General features: G+C 61.2%; 8 protein-coding genes across 8 annotated transcripts; 4 read left to right on the top strand and 4 right to left on the bottom strand.

The window, feature by feature from the left end:
• Positions 1-811: 811 nt before the first annotated feature.
• EHS24_008086 (uncharacterized protein) lies at positions 812-1,798 on the bottom strand (the record flags this gene model as incomplete). Its single annotated transcript, XM_028623412.1, has 1 exon — positions 812-1,798. The coding sequence occupies one exon, from the start codon at positions 1,796-1,798 to the stop codon at positions 812-814; it is 987 nt and encodes a 328-aa protein (XP_028476345.1).
• Positions 1,799-3,524: 1,726 nt separating this feature from the next.
• On the bottom strand, positions 3,525-5,638 carry EHS24_008085 (uncharacterized protein; the record flags this gene model as incomplete). Its single annotated transcript, XM_028623411.1, has 6 exons — positions 3,525-3,582; positions 3,764-3,881; positions 3,908-4,065; positions 4,103-4,911; positions 4,978-5,169; positions 5,579-5,638. 6 exons carry the CDS (start codon positions 5,636-5,638, stop codon positions 3,525-3,527), a joined length of 1,395 nt encoding a protein of 464 aa, XP_028476344.1.
• A 393-nt stretch (positions 5,639-6,031) lies between these two features.
• Positions 6,032-7,130, top strand: EHS24_008084 (uncharacterized protein; the record flags this gene model as incomplete). Its single annotated transcript, XM_028623410.1, has 3 exons — positions 6,032-6,347; positions 6,534-6,679; positions 6,774-7,130. 3 exons carry the CDS (start codon positions 6,032-6,034, stop codon positions 7,128-7,130), a joined length of 819 nt encoding a protein of 272 aa, XP_028476343.1.
• Positions 7,131-7,376: 246 nt separating this feature from the next.
• On the bottom strand, positions 7,377-8,510 carry EHS24_008083 (uncharacterized protein; the record flags this gene model as incomplete). Its single annotated transcript, XM_028623409.1, has 3 exons — positions 7,377-8,165; positions 8,227-8,357; positions 8,450-8,510. The coding sequence occupies 3 exons, from the start codon at positions 8,508-8,510 to the stop codon at positions 7,377-7,379; spliced, it is 981 nt and encodes a 326-aa protein (XP_028476342.1).
• Positions 8,511-9,772: 1,262 nt separating this feature from the next.
• Positions 9,773-12,585, top strand: EHS24_008082 (uncharacterized protein; the record flags this gene model as incomplete). Its single annotated transcript, XM_028623408.1, has 2 exons — positions 9,773-9,815; positions 9,920-12,585. The coding sequence occupies 2 exons, from the start codon at positions 9,773-9,775 to the stop codon at positions 12,583-12,585; spliced, it is 2,709 nt and encodes a 902-aa protein (XP_028476341.1).
• A 725-nt stretch (positions 12,586-13,310) lies between these two features.
• EHS24_008081 (uncharacterized protein) lies at positions 13,311-14,977 on the top strand (the record flags this gene model as incomplete). Its single annotated transcript, XM_028623407.1, has 6 exons — positions 13,311-13,634; positions 13,799-13,873; positions 13,942-14,084; positions 14,131-14,219; positions 14,261-14,850; positions 14,912-14,977. 6 exons carry the CDS (start codon positions 13,311-13,313, stop codon positions 14,975-14,977), a joined length of 1,287 nt encoding a protein of 428 aa, XP_028476340.1.
• A 774-nt stretch (positions 14,978-15,751) lies between these two features.
• EHS24_008080 (uncharacterized protein) lies at positions 15,752-18,120 on the top strand (the record flags this gene model as incomplete). The annotated part of the gene is made up of 11 exons (XM_028623406.1): positions 15,752-16,034; positions 16,085-16,257; positions 16,317-16,582; positions 16,633-16,700; positions 16,743-16,901; positions 16,947-17,246; positions 17,288-17,550; positions 17,591-17,669; positions 17,706-17,741; positions 17,796-17,881; positions 17,935-18,120. 11 exons carry the CDS (start codon positions 15,752-15,754, stop codon positions 18,118-18,120), a joined length of 1,899 nt encoding a protein of 632 aa, XP_028476339.1.
• A 529-nt stretch (positions 18,121-18,649) lies between these two features.
• On the bottom strand, positions 18,650-19,519 carry EHS24_008079 (uncharacterized protein; the record flags this gene model as incomplete). Its single annotated transcript, XM_028623405.1, has 1 exon — positions 18,650-19,519. One exon carries the CDS (start codon positions 19,517-19,519, stop codon positions 18,650-18,652), a length of 870 nt encoding a protein of 289 aa, XP_028476338.1.
• Between the last annotated feature and the right edge of the window lie 2,274 nt (positions 19,520-21,793).

Below are 21,793 nucleotides of genomic sequence, written 5' to 3'. Positions count from 1 at the left end.
GTCCTCTGCAACCACGATCAATGGCTCTATGCTGGGATAGTCTGCGGGAGACGTGGGCTGTAACAACGTCTTGAATAGCCTTCATATATCGTCGCAACTTCAGGGGCCTATTTTTTGATGATTTTACTGATTTTTTGGGGTGCGGCTACTGGTGCGGCGTTTGTGGCGGTCAGGCTATTGTCACTGTGGTGCGGGTGGTGGAGAATGGTTGAACGGCGGATGGTGTGCACCCTGCCGGTCGCATGTGCGACGAATGCCCCGTTGTGCATGTGCCGACATGTCAGAAAAATGCAGATGTGAGGGTGAATTGGATACCGCGAGGCCCTCATCCCAATCGAAGTGTGCGTGTGCGTGTGCGTGTACACGCGTTACGTGGGCTACGGTGCGCCCGAACATTACTGTCCAAATGTCTTGGTTCGCATCCAAATCCCAACATTTTGTGCTTGCCTTTGGCGCCCTGTGAGCCTTGGACCGCTGACGGCCTTGCGAGTGTACCCACGATGGGGTTTGTGGCAGTAAGAATTGCTCAACCGCCACTCGAGCGCGGGCTTCCGTTGGATACTGTTCTCCGTTGGCTCGTGCCTCGACATTGGAGGTGCATCAGATGTCCGGTACTGCGCAGCTGACGACGACACTTGTATGCATGCGTGCGACGCAGTGCTGTCTCCAGTGTTGTGGCCACAGTATGATGTCATGTGTGGCGGAACACCAAGGCTGGGAAGAACACCAAGTGGCATTTCATAACAGGCATGTACATATGTACTGAAGTGGGTTTGTTTGTACATTACTGCTGAAGCGGTTTGGGCAACTGTTAATCCTTGCATTCGGCATCCTTTGAGACATACGCCTCAATGCCGGCGCGAAGGTACGGGTCGTTGGTGAGGCCGTACTCTTCCGCGAGGCGGGGCAAGAGGACGTTGACGCCAATGTCCAGAAGCGGCTGGAAACCTTCATACGACTTGGGGTTGTGAAGGCCGTAGTATTTCCAGTAGCCCTCGTCGGGCGTCCTGAAGAGGCTGTTGACATCCCAAGACCACACGAGGCGGTTCCAGTAACACTTGCTCTTGTCGGGGTTGTCAATGTGCTGGTACAGAGTGCTACGCTGGGCGAAGATACCCGCGAACGGCTCGTTGACCATGCCAGCCAGGTTACCATAGATGTCCTGGTTGGCGAGGTCGCCTTGGCCGCTCAGGCTGTTCTGGAGGTCGGCACTGTATCCACCATGGTCAAAGACGGCGTGACCCATCTCGTGAGCCACGAACCCCATCGACTGCTCCTGGCTGCCGTCGAGGACGTTGGAAGCGGAAAACACAATTTTACCGTTTTTAGCACTGCCTTCACCGGTGTAGTAGAACGATGAAGTGACGCTGCGGTCCGACTCGACGCCAATTTCGACACCCCAGCTGATGACGTTCCTCATTTCAATGGCGTGCGTAGCCGAGAGCTTGGCGAGGAGGCTCATCGTGTTGAGGATGGAGCCGGTGCCTTCCGCTCCACCGGTAAACGTGGGCGAACGGCCAATGGCCTCGAGCACCAGGCTGCTCGGGATGCCCTCTGTATAGGCCTTGCGCTTTTTAAGGTCCATGCCGGTGTCAAACAGGATCTCATTGAGCGAAAACGTCGAGGCCGTGTTGCCATCGTCTGGACTGCACCACGACTGGCCGTCCATCTCTGTCCAGCACCCCTTGAATTCACAGTGGTTGATATCCGTGCAGGTGGTCTCAGCGCGTTTCTGAGGGACAGGGCTGGCCATGGCCATGGCAGAGAGGAGGGCAAAGGCGAGGTGTGAAGAGAGCATGGTGGTTGTCTGTGCTGTCTGTGGTGTAGGTGTAGCTGTTCTGTGGCGTTGTCGATGTGATGGTGATGGGGGTCATTTTTGGTCTCCCATTTCCTCCTTTTATGCCCTTTTTTCTGCGACCAACGCGTCTTGTAAACATGTGTCTCTCTTCCGGACTAGACGGTGGCCAACACAGCTTGCCCAGCATCGACATCCATCGGCACGACCAAGTCACGTAACTCGGCGGCGCCGTATCCCCAGACTGCTCAGTTCACGATATCCTTGGCACACCGCCTTCTCTAGATCTCTAACCCCCTCTGTTTGGTTAGCATCGACTGGTTTGGGAGACGCAGACGTGGTAACCTAGGCAAGACGACAGACACAGGCGGCAGTGGCCTCCTCACACAGAGATGAAACTCTTAGCTTACCGGTGCCTTTACCTTTTCGGGGGTGTGCACAACGAACGATGGATATTACCATGCCATGCCATGCGGTCGGGGGCCGGGGGGAGGGACACGTTTCGTCAAAAAACTCTATCAACAGGTGCTGTGACCTGTGGGCATTCCTGCTCGTTGCCACTTGGCCATATGGCCATGACACAGTTGCCATGTTTAGCCTCCCCCATCCACATTCACCCCATGCCGTCTTCGAGGTCGATATTTCAAATGCCCGTGGATCACCGTGACTTGTCCGCCTACGTTGCTGTGCGTGCCCTCTGGACCTCTGGACCTCTGGGTCTCTGGGTCTCTGGGTCTGGGTCCCCGTGTACGGATGGGCCTCTGTGCCATTTTTACAGTTTGGGACCTAGGAAGTATGGCGTTTGGCGGACAGCCATGGTGTAGCCACCCACCCTCTCGACGTCCCGGTCGAGTTCCTGTACCGCGGACCTGTCCTCGGCCGTCGCCCATGGCGGTGCTTCAACAGGATCAAAAGGCTGTAATATATCGTTTGTGCGGCTGTGCATGCATCACTTGTCACCTGCATGAGTGGATGCGTTGGTCGGCGGGGTTGTGTCCGGTCAGTAGGCTAGTGGGCTAGTGGGCTAGCTGGCCCGTTGGCCAGCTGGCGTTCGGGCTTCTGGGCGACATGCGCTGCTGTCCGCCGTGTTATGCCACTACTAGTCCACGCCTGTGCACATGTATCGCCCACACGGGTGCTGCTACAACACGCGCGACGGCGGTGCACAGTGGCCCGAAAATGACGTATGGGTCAGCCTACGGTTTCGCCGTCATGTGGCCGTGGCGAAAGGCAGAAGGCAATGGCGACAGACTGTGCTCTCCGCCGAGCACAAATTGCCAACAACGGCAAACATGGGCGATATAGCTGCCAGCGTCTGAAGTGGGGGTTGCAGGCGGGAGGTTGCAGGTTGACCAAGTCCAGTCGTTGGCGTGTGGTGTGCACACCAACACGGCGATCCGGCGAGTTGACTCACCCCGGGGATTTGTGGGTGTATGTGGCACTTTTGAATCCGTTATCTAATCTTTGGATGGCGCCTCCACCCGAGATCCCACCACCAACCCCCTGTGTCCTCGACCATGTCTCGACCATGTCTTTCGTCTTCGTCACGTCTCACTTTCTGGTGCATACATTATACCAGGAGACGCAGAAGCTTCGTGGGGTGCACACTCTAACGTTTGCAGGCGCCTCCCAGCGGCCTGGCGGGGTCGGGTCGCCGAAAACTCTCCTCCGCCTCCTCTTTCGGGTTGAAGTCATGCATTTTTTACTCTACCATCGCCTAAATCACCTTTTAGTAAGTGAGCGAGCTCATGTCGGCCCTCAACCTGTCGTACGAGGGAATAGCCTCACTTTTTTTTTTAATCAGCTCTGTTCATGCACAAGGGATGAAAGAAAGAAGAGAAACGAAGAGGTAGATGTCGAGGAAGGTCGGAGGACGAGTTGGGGGATGTTCCCCGACCCGTGCCACCCGACCTCCACTTTGTTTTCAATCTGCCTCCGCGCCTCACTCCGATCCCGAGGGGTACGTACACGCGACCGTGGGCGGCCATGGCAAAGTCCTTGTCCCAGAGGTACTTCTCGGCGACACGCTTGACGTCGGCGACGGAGACGGCGTTGACGGCGCGCTCAATCTCCTTGGGGTGTAGCGCTTGCCGATGGTGATCATCTGGCGACCAATGTCCTCGGCGATGGCGGTGGTGCCGTCGAGCGAGAGGAGGAGCGACGACTTGAGCTGCGACTTTGCGCGCTCAACCTCCGAGGTGTGGGGCTGGAGCGACATGCGGGTCCACTCCTTCATGGTGAAGTGAACGAGGTCGTCGAGGTTCATGAAGCTGGGGAGGTCAGCACAAAACACGCGTGGTTACGTACTTCTCCGAAACAAGGTAGATACCCCAGAGACCAGTGTCCGAGTACGAAGTCGAGAACGACATGAACGAGTTGGCGAGGTTGTTGGAGGAGATGATGTGGCTGAGGCGCGACGAAAGGAGGGGCGAGGCGCCGAGCGAGCGGTCCCAGTTGCCGAAGATGGACTGCATGACGAGCATGGGCCAGTAGTCGGGCGAGTTCCATCCGACACCCTCGACGGCAATGGCAATGTTGACAGTGTTGGAGGTGTCGTCACGGATGCGGACCTCGGAGCCGGTGAACTTGGAGGGGGCGTGGCTCGACTTGCCGAGGGGGATGGGGGTGGACGAGACGGGGAGCGAGCCAAAGTTCTTGACGGCGAGCTCGACGAGGGCCTCGTGGGAGACGGAACCCGAGCCGACGAGGCACATGCGGTCGGCAGTGTAGTTCTTCGAGATGTAGCCCGAAAGGTCGGCCTTGTTGATCGAGTTGATGTGCTCCTTGGGGCCGAGGATGGTGTTGCCGAGGGCGTGGCCCTGGAAGGCAACAGCGTGGAGGTGGTCAAAGACAACCTCCTCAATCTGCTTGTCGACCTCCTCCTGCTCGCGGAGGATGACGTCGCGCTCGCGCTCAATAGCCGACTCGTCAAGCTTCGAGTTCTGGAGAATGTCCGAAATAATGTTGACGGCAGCGGGAACGTCCTTGTCAAAGGCCTTGGCGTAGTAGACGGTCTGCTCGCGCGAGGTGTAGGCGTTCAGGTGGGCGCCGAGGTTCTCAACCTCGAGCTCGAGCTGCATCTGCGAGCGCGACTTGGTGCCCTTGAACGCGAGGTGCTGGGAAACGTCACGTCAGAAAAAAAAGACCCTTCGCACACGCTCTTCTCTCCTCTCTCTACCCACCTCGAGGAAGTGAGCGGTACCCGAAGCGCTCGAGGCGTCGGCACGCGAACCGGCGTCAATCCAGAGACCGACAGTCGAGGTCGAGGCGCCGGGGATGGTCTCAGTAGCGACCGAAAGACCGTTCGAGAGAACCGAGGTCTTGGTAATGGGGTCGGCGTGCTGGACAGCGGTAGCGAGCGAGCGGGCGCGCATCTGAGAAACGTCAGCAAAGAGGTCCGCGACGAGCAGGGCCCGCGGCACACGCGCGCACGCGCGCGCAAGTCGCTCAAGCTCCAGCCCAAGCCAAGCCATCGCGCGTCACCAATCTCCCAATTGTCACCCGAACAACCCGCATCTCCGTTCCAACTCTTTGGCTCCCTGCAAGGCCGTCCCTGCCGATTATAGAACAGGCCAAGGGGGCGAACTGTGTGCGTCTGCAGAGGTCTGCATGCGGTGATGCCAGGCGGACAGGAGGGAGGAGGAGAGCTTGTGCGCTCAGAGTTGGGAGTAGGGCGAGTGCGGGTGGGCCAATCGGAGACGGGGCAATGGTGACTTTGTAGCGCAGGTGGGAGAGCTACTCTCGCGGGTGTGCGATGCTGCGGGGCATGTGGGCGATACGCACCGGCTGGCGGGCAATGGCCGCAGGGCGGACGGCCCGGGAGAGGAGACGGGCGGCGGACATGGTGTCTAGAGTAGGGGGGTGGGAGAGGGGGGTGGGTTGGAGATGCAAGCGTTAACGGCTCGAGGACGAAGAGATCCTCGTTGACTGGCTGGCTGGCTGGACGGGCAACCGGGGGCACTCGGAGACTCGCGGGCAGCCACTCTGGCGCCGAGGCCACGGTGGGAGTTAAAAGGCCGCGGCGAATTCCACCGTGGCGGGCGGCAGCCACCGAGTGCGGGGCAACGGTACACCCACGGCCCACGGCCACGTCCAGGCTGCGTCCACAGGCGACGTCCAGGCTGGCAGCAACGCGTCACGCATACCCATCGCTGATACATTGCAGCCACGTCCATCACACATTCCATTTTTACCACCAACACCCCCCCACCCCCCACCTTCCCTCTCGGCGGCGCCATGTTCAACCAGAACGCCTACTCCTCAAACTCACCCTACGGCGCCAGCTCGTCCTCTGAGCCACTCGCATTCTACTCTGGCCCGTCGTCGTCCAACTCGGGCGCAGGCGGATACTATTCCCAGGCAGGAGGACCCAGCAACAGCGCCGGCGGCGGCAGCGGCAGCGGAAGCGGCGGCTATGGCGCATCCGGCAGCATGGGGAGCATGGGCACCATGTCGGGCGCGGGCCGGGTTGGATCCATGCTGGCCGGCGAGGGACGGTGGTGGGAGGCCTTTGGCACCGGCGGGTTCGAGGGCGAGCCGAGCTTGATGGAGGGTGAGTGGTTGTGTGTGTATGTGGCGGTGGCGACGGTGTGATGGGTGCCCGTGGAGAGCTTCCTGGTCGTCCTGGTCGACTTCAAGCTCTTGAGCTGGACGGAGCGTTCCCCTGGCCCACACGTCGCCGCCGGCACTCACTCTCTGGTACTCCCAACGCGCTCACTGCTAACGTCGTCGCCTCCAGAACTCGGTATCAACCCCACGCACATTCTCCACAAGGCCCTCACAGTGCTCAACCCGCTCTCAAAGGTGGAATCGACCATCATGGACGACGCAGATATGGCCGGCCCGTTCGTCTTTTGCTTTGCGTTCGCCTTTGTCCTTCTCCTGGTGAGTCACGGTCCCAGCCAGCCATGGGGTTGCTATCGGACTCGTACGCGCCCTAGCATCATCCCCCCGGCGCTGACGCAACTTCCTTCTACAGAGCGGCAAGCCACAGTTCTCATACATCTACGGCGTGGGCCTGCTGGGCACAATGTCCATCTACACGCTGCTCAACCTCATGTCGGAGAACGGGATCGACGCGTACCGCACCGCCTCGGTGCTGGGCTACTGCCTCCTGCCCATGGTCGGCCTGGGCGGCGTCGGGATTGGCGTCGGCATCGACCATGTCATCGGCTACGTCCTGTCCATCATCTCCGTCGTGTGGTGTACCTACTCTGCAAGCACAATCTTCGTCGCCGTCCTGCACATGGACCACCAACGCCTGCTGGTCGCGTACCCCGTCGGCATGCTGTATGGGTGCTTTGCGCTCCTGAGCATATTCCAGGTCGCCAAGTGATGAAGAGAGTGTACATCGTAGAAGGGGATACTGTAGACCACCAGCGAACCCCATGGCTTCGCGTAGCATATGCATGGCAGAGATGTGAGTAGAGCGAGAAGAGAAGCGTCAATCTCGGATAAATATCATCATATCCAGACTATGGGAAAAACGGTGATTGTGCTCTGCTCTAAGATCTCATGCGGGGGGGTTGGGGTATAACTGAACTAGGTTAGGATAAAAATGTACTTCTCCCTTTTGTGCACTCTAGTACAGGCCGGCAAACTCGTCCTTGGGCGCGGGGGCAGCGGCACCGTCAGCGACGGGAGCGGTAGCAGGCGCAGGACGGGCGGGGAAGTAGTCGGCGAGGAGGTCGTCAAACTCGGCGTCGGTGGTGCGGGCGCTCGCGGTCGCCTCGGCGGCCTTGGGAGCAGGCTTGGGAGCCGCGGCCTTGGCGAGACCGGCGGCAATGAGGCGACGGAGGGCAGGGCCGTCGAGTGGGGGCTCGGGCTTGGGGGCCGCGGCGGCGGCGCCAGCGCCCGCGGAGGCGGTCTTGGGCTCGGACGCGCGCTTGCCGCTTGCGCCCATGGGGTCCTTGACCATCTTCTCCGCCGAACCGTAAGGGTTGGAGATCTTGCCCATGGCAGCGAGGACGTCGCCCTTGGTGAGCATGCCGTGGCGGCCCGACGGCTTGATCTGGGCCACCTGCTCGGACGTGAGGGTCGAGTTGTGGAGTAGCCTCGAGACCGAGGGGAACACGGGCTTGGACGCGTCCAGCTCGACGTGGTGAGTGGCCTGGGCAGGAGCAGCAGGCTGCTCCTTGGCAGCCGGGGCGGCAGGAGCGGGGGCAGACTCGGCCGCGGGCTCGTCACGGTGGGGGATGGCCGACTCGGGGGTGTCGGCGGGAATCTCGAGGTTGGCGAGGTCGTCACCCTCCTCGGCGAGCACGGCAATGGCGGCGCCGACGGGAACGTTCTTCGAGCCGGCCTGGACGAGGATCTTGCCCATGACACCGTCGTCGGACGCCTCGACGTCGATCGTCGCCTTGTCGGTCTCCTAAAAAAAGAGAGCACATCAACACCAGGGTCCGGTGTATTGGGCACAGAGTTCGACTTACAACCTCGAGGATAACGTCGCCAGCGTTGAAGGCCTGGCCCTCGTTGACCTTCCACCCGGCGACACCGCCCTCGGTCATGGTCGGGGACATGGCCGGCATCTTGAGGAGAGTGCTAGCGAACCGCGCGTGCACTAAGGCATGATGTCAGCAGAGGCAAGGAGAGAGACGGGGCGTGGTGGGCCCGAGCCCAACGTCCAGTGGGTGGGGTGCGTTGGACACGTACTGGCACGGGGACGGATAGCAGCGGACCGCAAGCTGCGCGCGATGGAAGACGCTGCGCGCATGTTTGTCTGAGTGTTGTAGGGGGGAGGAGAGAGGGTGTGTGGGGGGTGTTGTTGTTGAGGACAGCGTAATGCGAATATCTCGGCGTCCCGACAATGTGCAGCAGAGACGTGGGTGGGGGGGTCATTGGGGACGGCACGGAAGTAAAATGTGGCCTTGGGTGCGGCAATGGCTGCGGCAGCGAGCGGCAAGGGCGGGCCGATCTGGGAGAGCTGGGAGGCCGTGGCCCGTCGCCGTCCCCGCACCGCCGTCTCGCCCGTGGGGAAATTGGACACACCCGAACGTGGAGTTGGAGGCCAATGTCCGTGATGTGTGTTGATAATTACGTAAACACTCTCTCTGGCGCGGCTGCTCTCCTCTTCGCTTACAGTACGCGCGCTGCTCGGGGGCGGATGGCTACATATACAGCCACCGCGTAGGCGAGATTCCACAGATTACATACGTTCTCCCCGCCCATCCAAGCCCTTGCTGCTCTCTGTTTCTTGGCTCTGCCACCTTCTGCCTCCCCCCTTCCCCCCCCCCTCCCTCCCTGCATTCACCGTCGTTTGTGGGACCTGATCATGTAATTCCCCTTTGGAAACTCAGCTTTGGGATCTTGGCGGCCCGTCCCGCGCGAATTATTCTTATTCGCATGTTCGCACCGCACCCACAGACTGTTCTCTTCCTTCCGCGCCCGCAGCATGCAGCGCGCAGACAAACACACAGGTACACAGTCAAGCATGCACACACACCTGGAGGCATGCAGAAATATTCATGTTTCTCTCGCCCCTTTTCTCAACTCCTACTACCTCCTCTCTCTCCACCTGTCTCCAACGCTGGTCGTGCAGAGAACACTCACCCACTGCCCCACTAGTAAGCAAGTAAAACACGGTCCGGTAAACGCACCTTGACTACAACCTACACCCGACCCTCACTCGGCGCCTTGGCTGTGGTTGTGGCTGCCTGCCGCGGTCGTGATCAGCAAAACCAGAACAGCAGCGGCGTCTCAACAGCTCAACAGCGGCCCAGCGGACCTACGCACAGACCGCCCCCTCCTTCTCTCTCCCGCCCATCCCCGCGCAACTCTATCTGCAACCCACCCACCGTCGTTTCTCCTTGGACACCCGACATTGCGAACCAACGGCAAAGTGCTCTCTCAGGAATCCTATATCGAATCATTGGGCAAACCCACACTGCTGCCACCGCTTTTCTCACACTTTACATATACCCTCTGCTCTTCACCACCCATTGGACTGGATCCACCACCCAGCGAGCGCTGAGCGCCATGACTGCAGCATACGACACACACTGGTGGGCTGCACACCCAGGTACGCTTGTCCCATTCCGGGTCCTGGAGCACGCTCCCCGGTTGTTTCCTGGATCCTTAAATACCAACTTCGGGGCTTTGTGTTCGCGAGCTAACAGTCTTCAGCGGCGATCGCAGTTCTCGTCCTCGTCCTCGTCGGCGTCGCTGGAACATGTTTGTGGCTGCTCTATCGCGAGTCACGGCAGCTCCCCGTCAACCCCTTCCGGCCACGAGTGGGTGGTGCACATGCACGTGCACCGATCGTTGGCGATACCAAAGCGCCGGTCAATGTCGACGAGGTCACCCTCGCCACACCGACTGTGGCCGGGGACGGCCCAGCGTCATGGCGTGCCCAGGTCGGCAAGACTGGGACTGGGCTCGAAGTTGCGCACACTGCCTTGCTGAACCCCCCGCGCGTACTGGCCAGCAAGGACAAGTACACCACAACTGGTGTGAACGACGCCAGCCGGTCGTCGTCGTACGCCAGTCTGCCTTCTGCGAACGGCGCCGTCGCTCCCACCCCTGCGCCGCGCCGCCATTCCCAGCCAGCCAAACCTGCCAGCAGTGTCTCCACCAACGACCCCGCCAACACCGAGACCCCACCACGCCGCTATTCCCAGCCTGTCCGCAGGAAACCAGTCCCACCAGCATTCCCATTCGAGCAGCGCCCACCACCGCGCCCACAGTCGATCCAGGTGCCAGCGGCCCAGACGGGTCGAAATGACAACGTCAGTGTCTCGCGCCACTTTTCGGTTCCAGCCATGCTCCCACCTGTGGCGTCGCCGCCACACACGCCGCACACGACAGCGGCAGCAGCGTGGGATAACTGGGTGGTACCCCTGAGCCCACCGACGCCAGCCTTGCCAGCAGCAGCAGCAGCAGCAGCAGCCCAGCAGCACCAGCAGCAGCACTCGTATCCACCGACGACGCCGCCGCTCTCAATGACGCCGACTTCGCCGCTGTCCCTCGTCATTGGCAAAGTGCCAAGCCAGCGTGCGAGCATGCCAGTCCTGGGGGGTCACAAGAACGATGCGTCCATGAGCTCGTTTGGGTCGCTGGGGTCCATTGGGTCGCTGGGGTCCATTGGGTCGCTGGCGTTAGTGAGGTCGCTGGGATCACCACTGCTCAACGGGACGCCGCAGCATGCGATGGCGGTGTTGCAGCAACAGCACGTACAGCGGTGGACGCCGCCGCCGCCGTCGTCTACCTCGTCGGTATCGTCGCGCCGGGCCAACCGCTCCCACTCGGTGTCCTTGGCACCTGTCGCCAACCCGCGTCGCAACAGCCGCTCCCACTCACTCACCCTCACATTACCGCCTGTGCCCAGCCTGCCCCACGCGCCGCAGACGTACAGGACCGAACGGAACCCGCTGGAAGACGAGCTGCGCGATGTCCTCCCTCTGCTCATGACGGGCGGCCACTACCACAGCACGCGGCCGATGGGACTGGGTCTCGTTGGTGGCGGCGGTGGCGCCACGAAGCGCGTGTCCTTCTCCGACACGCCGAGCCTGAGCACCAGCACCAGCACGAGCGCACCCAGCTCCAACCCCAGCAGCATGCCCAGCAGCACCACGCACAGCTCGGGGTCGGGATCGGGATCAGGATCAGGCTCGGGCTCGTCCGGGGAGAGCGCTGGCACGCCGAGTCCGCCCATGAAACACACAGAGTACACGCTGCCGACGAGCTATACCACCTACATGGACCCGGCCCGGCCGGCACAGGCGCACATGTCCGCCCTCCGGCGAACGGCGGGTGGGTCCACGGCGGTGCTTCTCCAGAACCAGAGCCTGCCGCCGGGCGCCAAGGCCGCCGTGGCAATGTCGGTGGGCACGCCGCACCCGTTCTTCGCTGGCCCCGCGCCAGGAGCGCCTGGAGCTCGCGGAGACCAGCGACATGGGCCAGAAAGGCGGAGGGCCGAGGTACGTCGCAGCGCGCCGACCAGCGGTGTCTCCAATGGCAGCGGCAACGGCGGGGGGATCCTCAAGCCGTCCTCGTCCTCGAGCCACCTCGACCGGCCGGCTCTGGCGCTGCGCAAGAATGTGACTGTGCCACAGGACCACCATCGCCGGGGTGTGCGCCACAGCGCACCCATCCCGCTCACCGTGGCCAACGTCCTCCCGAACGGCCTCGGCATCGTGCCCGGCATGTCCATGTCGCTGCCGGCGGGGATCCCCAACCCGGGCCCCAATGGTGTGGTGTACATTGGCGTCATTGTGGATGATCCCCGACGCCACCCCGCGGATGTCCCAGGGCGCCGTCAGATGCAATCGCCTCCACAGCTTCTGCCGTTGTTCCACACCCAGCAGCTGCTGCTGCAGCAGCAGCAGCAGCATCCTCCTGTCATGGCCAACGCGCACTCTCCGGCAAACCGCCAGTCCATGCCAGTATACTTGCGCTCGTCCGCCCAGTCGTCGCCGGGACCCGTACACGCGCCGCACGGGCACGAGCACGAACACCAGGCGGCGGCGCCATACTACATCCCGGCACTGCACTTCCCCACGCCGACACCGAGGCGGCTCGAGGACGAGCGGCTCAGTGTACGCTCCGTGCCGCGGTCGTTACCCAGGCCAGTGTCGCAGCCATTGGCCCGGCCAGTGCACCCATTTCCAGTGTCCGCCTACCCACCTCCTCCCACGTCGGCATACCACGGAAACACTCATGGCCGGCACATGAGCCTGCCGCCGTCCGAGAGCGGGAGCGAGAGCGAGCGGCGCATGATGGCTGGGGTGTATCTCCCCCGACCGGCGAGTGCGGACGTTGGTGACAATGGGGACATTGGGCTGGCAGTGTGAAGGTGTGTCGAGTAAAGGAGTAAAGGACGCTTCAGGACAATTACGGGAGAGAGTGGGTTGCTGGACAATAGGATTTGAGGAGAGGGGGGTGTAGTTGTGCCAGATCAGAATCAGAACCACGAAGTGTTGTAACCAGTAGAGAACCAGGGCGCGCGCGGGTTTCACATCCATCCCCTCCATCCCTTTATACAATCTTTTTCTGCCTTTTTTTGTGCCGCAAGCATGTCATTGATTTGGTGCACCATCTGCGTCTACATGTGCAGAACAACAGACAACAGACAACAGAAAGGTGCGTGACTGACCTGTCCGTCCGATTCGTGTATCAAAACTGTGGTGCGCGTGTTGGCTGCGGCCCGTCTATTGTGGCGTTTGCGTGAAATCCCAGAAGGAAAAGAAAAGGCAAAAAAGGGTGGGCGGACTCGCACGCACAGACCGCCACACACACCGCACACACCGCACGCGCGCACTGCGACGCACAGACCCCACCCTCCCATCTGTGCATTTGGGTGCATTGGGTGTGCTCTCTTGTCCTGCTCGCTAGAGTGCTCATATTACACACCGCTCATTTACTCTCATTCCGCCACCCAAACCATTCCCTTTGACACCCATCCACCCCATCCAACTCCATCCATCCAACCACCCATCCACCACCCACCGCTCTTTCACCGGGCCACCGCGTCCCTCGACGCACCCACCCACACCCACACTCAGCACAAACCACCACCATGGCCTACTACCCCGGCGGCGGATACCCCCAGCAGCAGCAGTATCCCGGCGGCGGAGCCTACCCGCCCCAGGCCGGATACCAAGGCTACCCCGGCGCCGTGGGCATGCAGGGGATGCAAGGCATGCAGATGCAGCCGGGCATGCAAGGCATGCAAGGCGGATACTACCCCGGCGGACCTCAAGGCGGCGTCGCTGTCGACCCGCGTACCGGCGTGCCGGGCGTCAACGCTGGCGGGGCGTGGTTGCCGGCCAACCTCGGGTACGAGTATACCTTGCCAAACCTGGGGTATGTACCGCAGCCCACCATGACTCCGTATGACCTGGTGAGTGTGCCGTGGCCGTGGCCGTGGTGGGATGGGATGAGATGGGATGGGATGGCAAGGGGCCGCGACGACGCCGACGACGACGTCATGTGGCTCGCTGTGATGCGCGATTGACATGCCAATCGGCAGTTCACGCGTGATGTGATGCTGACACATGTACCCAGGCGCGCGAGGCCTACAGCGCCGGCGCGGGCACACACTCGTCGCACGCGTTCAACCAGGGTATCCTGGACCGAGTGGTAAGTGGAAGAAGGTGTTGGCCCATCACCATCACCCGTGCTTCGCTCGCTTGCTCACAGCGCGCCAGTTTGGCAACATGGGCGTCTACTACAAGGAACGCCACCTCAAAGAGCGCGAGGCGCGCAAGGCCCACCGCCGCATCTACTATAACAACGAGTACCACCGCAACTCGAAGCACTTTGGCGGCGCAGCAGCGTACCAGGCGTACTTGTGAGTGGGGCCTCCGCAGTGGGTGGAGAGTCACTGACGGCGGCAGGATCTGGGACCGCGACCACTGGAGCATCTACCACAGCTTTGCCAATGACCAGAACAGGCAGCGTCTCGTCGCGCTCGCCGTCGCCGAGGGTAGGTAGTCCTCCCCGCAAGGCCAATGCTCACCTCTGCAGTGTACGCCCTGTTTGACAGGCTCCACCCTGCCGACGCGGACCGCGAGGAGTCGTGCGAATGGGCGTCGGCGACCGCCAAGCACCTCTTCGACCTACACTACGACCTGGGCCACTCGTCGCACACGGGCTCGCGCGGCGGCCTGAGCGGGACGTTTGCCCGCGCGTTCGGCGGCGAGGACAGCGACCTGTCCGACACGGACGGCGACTACCGCCGGCGCGCGAACCGCGAGCGCGAGCGCGCGTACCGCGCCAACGAGGCTGGGGGGTACTACAACGGCGCAGGCGGTGCGGGCGGATACCCGCCTCCTCCGGGGTACGCTGGCGCGGGCGGCGTGCCCGGTGGTATGCCGTATGGCGCCGGGCAGCCCGGATACTACCCCGGCGCAGGCGCTGGCGGCATGCCCGGCGCATACGGTATGCCGGGCCAGGTGCCCGGCTACGGCATGGCTGGCGGCGTGCCGGGCGCGTATGGTGGTATGCCTGGAGCAGTGCCCGGCGCGTACGGCATGCAAGGCGGCATGCAAGGCGGCATGCCTGGGTACATGCCGCAGATGGGGCCCGGCGGTGGTATGGGATATGACCCGATGATGGTGAGTAGCAATGGCTCGAGCGACGAGGGCAGTGTGCAAGTTTGCTAACTCGCGCTCTCAGCAAGGACAAGGATACTCGTCCTACGACGGTCGCTCGTGGTACCCCCCGTACGGTCCCCGGTTCTAGGCGGGCTGAGGTCAAGGCAGGTCCCATACGCAGCATGAACACGAGCCGCTCTTTGCAGAGTGGCGCGCGCGACAACGCCTGTCGGGGTGTTTGATCGCGTAGGTCGCAAGAGCAGAGGGCCACGAGCAGAGCGCCGCCGCTGAACAAGTGAGCGCTCGCGGGAGAGGAGATGGACGACGACATGTGATGCCTGGAGGCTTTGTAGGTGCGAGTGTTTAATACGACCCAGTGGTGTGTTTAGTTGCAAGATAGGTGGTTTTTTTTATGAATGTACTGGACTCGTTTCTTTCCGTGCATGCCGCGATGGATCGATGGGTGCGACAAAAGTCACTCGCGTCGCCATATCTCGCTCGATCATTGAACCCAAAAGAGCCCGCCGAGCGCGCCGAGACACGGACACTATTTTGTTGTTGACCCCAGGTCCACAGCATACAGCCAGGCACGACGGTCACGCCAACTGCCAGGAGGCGTCTCCATGGCGCCAGCAGAGCACTGTCAAGGAAGCGTGCCATCTCGCTTCGTCTCTGTATCTTCTACATCTCTCACCCTCACCTACAGCATATCGCCCTCTCGCCGCGCCGCACTCACTGCCTTGCACGCAGTAGCGCCTCTCTCACTGCCGGCGTCGCGCAATGTTCACCCCGCTATCGACGGGCTCGGAACGTGCACAAGATAAGCTCTGGGGTATGTTTTTGTCGTGCTGCTGTGCTGTGTACGAGCTGGAGCCATGAGCTGATGTGCGTCCTCTTCACCTCTTCACCTCTGAACCTCGTCATGCTGCGCCTCTCCACGACCACATGGCCTCCTCTTGTCCTCGTCGTCACCGTGACCCGCGACCTGGTCCCCACCGTCATCACCCCGCACTGTGCCATGTCCACGCGCTCGTCCACCCGTCAACGCGTCCCGCTGATGACCCCGGCTCCTCACAACCGCCTGGCCTTCCTTCTCACCTTCCCTTCTCCGCATCCTCTCCTCCCCTTCCAGCAGACCGCGACCGCGCCGCCTCTGCCGCAGCGCGTAAACCCCGCCCGCGCGCGCCCCTCGGCTCTCCGGCGGGGTTGGGCGGCCTCGGCCGTCCTCGCCGCTCATCACGCACCACCTCCCCAGCCACGCGGTTTGGCAATGGCGGCCTGACGGCGCCAGCGAGCCCACTAGGCGGCGGAGGCGGGGGCGGGGGCGGCGCCGGCGCTGGAGGCCGCGAGTGGCGGCACGGGCATGCGCGGCGGGTCAGCGAGGCGGAGAACGTCGACGACGAGACGTGGTGGCAGCTGTTCTTCCGCGTGAGTGTGCAGAGGAGCGCATGTGCTCGACAATGACAATGTGCTGACCCCCCCGAAAGCCGTCACGGCGCCGCGTCGACGGGTGGCTCTCGAGTTTCTGGAAACGCCATTTGGTGCTCACCGTCCTGCCCTGCCTTGCCGTCTGGGTGTGGGTCGCGATGCCCTTCCCCGTCAACGACCCGTACAAGGACTCGCCACTGCCTGATATCCCTTCGTGGCCGAAACGGCCAAAGACGCCAGACGAGGGAGGCGGCGGAGGCGGGATGGGAGGGGACGACGACGAAGTGTTGCCGCTGGACGCCAACTTTTACTTCTTCTTGTTCTGGTAAGCTGAAGTGTGCTACAATGCTCGTGACCAGCTGACATTGCGTGCAGGTACTTTGGAATGTACCTCGCCGTCGCGCTGTTCTTCATCACCAACCTGTTCAGTCTCTATCGCCTCAGTGGGTGTGGCACTGAGTGGTCGAATCTAACCCATATCCCAGACTGGTGGCCATCGCTGCTCGGCGGCAAGACGACCTACTCGCTCATCTGGGGCCTGACCCTCGCGTTCGGGCTGACCGCACACCATCTGGACATGTTTGGCCTGCACCAGCGATACAAGACCAAGCCAGACAGCGACAGCTTTGACTGGGAACGAAAGAGTGAGCCCAGTCTCCGGTCGGCTGTGCCCCGCTAACAGATGCTAGCCTTCTGGGTCGTCCTGTCGTTTGCAGCGATGCACATACCCGCCATAGCCTGCTTTTCGAAACTGAAACGCGACAAGAGACACATATACCGCCACATCCAGCCCGTCGTGCAGGACACGTTCTTTGGGCAGGCGTTCCGCCGTATGCCGTCGTCGTGGCTCCGCTTCCTGTGGTTCATGGCCTGTCTCGCCATCGCCTCGTTCTCGGTCATTGCCGGCCAGGCGTACGCGTCCCTCTTCCTCTCCACTCTCCCGCACACCAGTCTGGACGCCGGTACTTGGGTCTGGTCATGGGTTATCAGTGAGCTTCCGAGGTACTGGACTCAGCTGACTGTCTCTCAGCGGTGCAACTCCTTGCCCAGATCTCGTACTTTATCATCACGTCCAAAGTCCGCTCTCGCGCATTGTTGTTCCTGTACAAGCTCTTCTTCCAGCTCGTCTACCACGTCTTCTATCGCAACCTGTTCGCCCGGCTCCGGTCCCCAAGCCAGTTCGCCACCGTCCAGCTGCTGTCATCCATTGCAGTCGTGTGCTTCTTCCCCTTGCAAATGACCAAGCCGTGGTACAAGATGCTTCAGATCGTTGTTGGGTATTCGCAGCCCTTTGTGAGTTGCACGGCCCGCCTCGTTAACTGACGAATATCAGAATGATCACCTCGATAACGTCGCTGTCAGCTTTTACTGTCGTAGCCTGGCACAAAACACCACCATGGTCGGGTTCCTAGGTAAGCTGCGTCCTTTTGATTCGAGCTAACATCCAGGCTGGCTCAGCATCCTCCATTTTGGTTCCAATTCTCGTACGTAGCCGCAAACGCCGTCCTTTCTCGACCTCGTCTGACGCGTGCCCACAGAAATCTACCCCTTCTTCAAGTTTCAACCCACCGAAGAAGACCCGTACACATTCGGACTCACATTCGTCGCCTCTTGCGCCGTCTGGGTATGTTGTCGCCAGCTGAGGCCTTCTCAAGCTGACAAGACTCTCTCATCCAGGGCTCTGAACTGATCTCGTCGTTTGTCGCGCGCCAGCTCATGCGCGCCGGATTCGGCGTGGACGTCAGCCAGGTGGGACTGGACGAGATGCGCGAGTATCCCGAGCTGGTCCCGGCCTGCGGGTGGGCGAGCGTCCATGTGTCCATGAACATTCTGCTGTTCCTCATCAAGCTCAATTTCCGGTAGAACCCCCAACGAACACGACACGAGGTGCGCCAACTGCCACGGCCACCACGTCTCCATTATCTGGCCACACACCACACCGGCCCACGAACCCCCAACAGACTGCTATTGCAACGACCCCCATCGCCCTCATCGGCGTGCTCAACGCGCGCCGCCGCCGCATCTTATTTTTGTTCGACGTCTCTCTCGCTCTCATCACTCCATTTATCTCACGTTTTAGACGTCTCCTCCCCTTTCGCGCCCCCTCTATAGTTCACCTTTAGCGCTCCGCCACCACGTGTTGTTCTCTATGCAATATTGACATTTACATGCAGCTAAGATGGGACGCAGTCTGAAAGCGCATATCAATGTATGGTCTGTATGCTGGAATGGTGGACGTGGTGGTGATGGTGGTGGTGGTACAGCAGTGCGCGACGCGCGAGGAGGCGATGTGTGAGGACTTTGTGCGGTGTGATGTGGCGGGCTGGGACAATGTACAGTCGGCCCGACGATGACGAGGACGAGGACAAGGACAAGGACAAGCCGGCACACGTCACATCGCTCTTGTGAGCAGACGTTCTCGTGGGGTTGCGTCGCCGTCGCCGTCCTCCAGTGCCCCTACCCCGCCGAGGTCGAGGGCGCTCACAGCCGCGACGCACTCGTCCGCCGCGCGTCGGATCTCCCTCTCCTTCACCAACGAGGTCCAACCGTGGTCCACCACGGCCCGCTGCGTTCCGTGCTCTGTAAAATCGAACATGTGGGAGGTACCGTGGGCATGGCCATGGGCATGGCCATTGGCGTTGACGCTGTTAATGTTGTTAACGTTGTTGACGTTGTTGACGTTTGGCCTGCCGGGGCCATGGCGCAAGCGGCTCTTGGCCGCGACGGCCGCAGGCGACGGCGGGCCGCCCGTAAAGCTGAGCACTGTCGGGTCGAGCGCCGCGGCCGCCGGCTCGCGTGTCCAGCTCTCGCCGTACGTGAACACGCTCCAGACCTGGTCGATCCGCCACGCCTCGTTAAAGTGGTAAAACACATGCTCCTTTATCCGCCGGATCTCGCGTTTCCCGCCCAGCGAGTCAATCTTGCAGTCTTGCTCGTGGACCGGGTCGCTGTTCTCCATGGCCGTGTCGCTCGTGGCCAAGGTGACGGGAAACTCAATGTCCATGCGTGCCGCGAGCGTGCGCTTCGACACGTCGGCCACGACCATGTCGGCGCTGAACACTGCGCCGGGGGCTATCAGGGACGAAAAGGCGTCCTGCGACATCTTGCGCCCGTTGAGAGATATCCGGCTCGCGACGTAGGCCGAGAGGTTGGACCAGATGCGCATGTTGATCACGCGCAGGTAGCCTCTGAAGTGGGCCGTGAACTCGGCCGACGTGGTCATGTTGGACGGGGTCGAGAGGGAGCGGGTCGTGAACGCCATGGTGGAGTGGTGGGGAAGAAGGTGAACAGCAATGCCAGGCGGAGCGTAATGTATGTGTGCAGTGCAAAGCACGGGGGGATCGACAGGGGACGATGGATAGCAGAGTTTGTGGAGTGGACGATAACGTAACAATGAGTGATCGGCGGACGAGGGTGTGCTCGGGCAGGGTCTTGGCAGACGACCAATGTCCTTCCTGGCAGTACGCTTTGTGATCCAGCTGTCAATGAGAGTTGCTGATGATGGTGGCGAGGGGAGGAGTGGAAGGGATGAAGCAGTGTGCTGATGTTTGAGATGCTGGGTTATGCCATGAGACACACGCCCTACTCGTATATAGCTGAGATAGTGCCCGGAGGAGCGGACGTGTGGAGAGAGAGATACACTTTGGTGTGGAGCGAGCTGCCGTTGTTGGGAGTCTTCTTGGAGCCCGCCTCTGCGTGTTTCGGAACGTGTTATTGACCGACTCGCTTGATGGTGATGGTGGGGGTCACGAGGACTGAGCGGTGGTCCGAGTACTGTGGCTGACGAGACAGGTGGTCGACAGTCGACAGACGACGAAGGGGTGAATGGGCAATAGACAGAGCCTGACTTGCAACAGGTGCGGAGCGTAAGTACATGCGGCCAAGCAATGAGCAATCACTCTATCCCGCGCGCGTATCTGGAGACCTGTCCGGTCCATCGGCTCGGGTGACTCGCCAGGATCTCCTCCCCTTACGCCTTTGCTTTGTTCTGGCTGCCCCTCACCCTCACTGGCCCAGAACGAGTCCGCCAACGCCGAGCCCATGGCGGGGCCAACACAAGAGGCAGCAAGGACAAACCTCGGGGGGTGTTCCTCGCGTCGGCACCTCGATCTGGGGGCAACGTTCCTATGACGTATCGGCGTCGTCCCTCACTTCCGCTTCTCCAACGACTTTGCAAATGGTGCTCCATAAAGCATATGATGTGCGTGCGTGTTCCCAGGAAGAGTGCCTCCCAATCCCATGCTCTTCCCGGAACTGTTGGGAATGGCAGCATGGGAACCACCACAGTGGTAGTCGTGCGAGCGCCTTGCAACCAAAAAAAACAACCCCCCACAGAAGTGGCACTACGAGAATCGGAGCCAGCTGGTCAAGGCAAAAGATCCGAGATATTGAGTCGGGATCCACTCCAAACCGAACCTTTTTTGTTCTTCCATCCTTGTATGTGGTCGCGGGAACGCCCAATGAACCGCGGCCGTCTGTCTTTCGGGCCGAGGCATCACCCAGACAGCCCGGACAGCCTGGACAATGCCTCGCCACCGACGTCAGTCGCGATCAAAGGGTTTTGGCGGGGGTGCAGTTATTCCGTGCTGTGTTCGGCTGTTTGTGGCTCGCACAAAAAGCAGAAGACAGAAACGGTTCGGGTCAACCAACAACATAACAACCAGCGAACCAACCCACGATTTGGAGCTGAGGGTGGCTCGCATACCACACGCTGCAACCACTGGTGTTTTAAAAAAAGAATCCGAGATCAGTTTTGGCTGGTGGATGACCCACACCGGTTGCTTGTTGGCCAGCTCAGAACGTGGAATGTGCGGTACCAAGGAACGGCAGTTGCGCGTACTAGTAAGCACGCTTGCCTCACTGCATGAAGAAAGAACGCAAGGGTGACGACGACGTTTGTTCAGCAAATAGCAACGGATTCTTGCCACGTAACATGCCACACCAAGGCACACCTCATGCCGCAAAGCAACCTAACGCCATTGGGTTCCGTTTTGGCGTTCTGCTAGCAGAGGTGGAATATCGCACATGTGGCCATGTGGGCTGTGGATCTCGGAATGGACGTCCCCACACCGCCGCCTGCTGCGCCATTAGCCTGTCGGTCTGCAGGGCAGCTGGTGACGAGCAAGCCGACCCATCGGCGATTATCCACCGGCGAAATCGCCCTGCGCTTCCATCTCGCTTCCCAGCGCGGCACCGTGAGTCACCGGCACTGGTGAAGTATGGCCCACATTCAGATCTCCAGACAGAGTGGGCGACGTGATGCACCTGTGCTCGTGCGCTGGCTCGCTCCCGCGCCCGCAGTCCGCAGGAGGCGATCCGCACTCTGCCCGCCTCCAAGAGCTTGGTGCAATGACATGGGAGTGGGAAAGCTGAGATGCGTTTCCGATCATGTTACGAAAAATCAAAGGGTGCGGGTGGGTCTATTTACGGCCACACTCGTGGGCCTTGCTTGATCAGTAGAGCCTCGATGGGGGTACGGTCGGTCCGACGTCGGGCGACGGGAGATGCGAGGGCAGCCGGCCACGACGGAGACGAC

Source organism: Apiotrichum porosum, assembly GCF_003942205.1.
Source record: "Apiotrichum porosum strain DSM 27194 chromosome Unknown scaffold_6, whole genome shotgun sequence".
Classification (NCBI taxonomy): Eukaryota; Fungi; Basidiomycota; class Tremellomycetes; order Trichosporonales; family Trichosporonaceae; genus Apiotrichum; species Apiotrichum porosum.
Note: the sequence above shows the minus strand (reverse complement) of the source record. Positions and strands in the feature narration are given on the sequence as shown.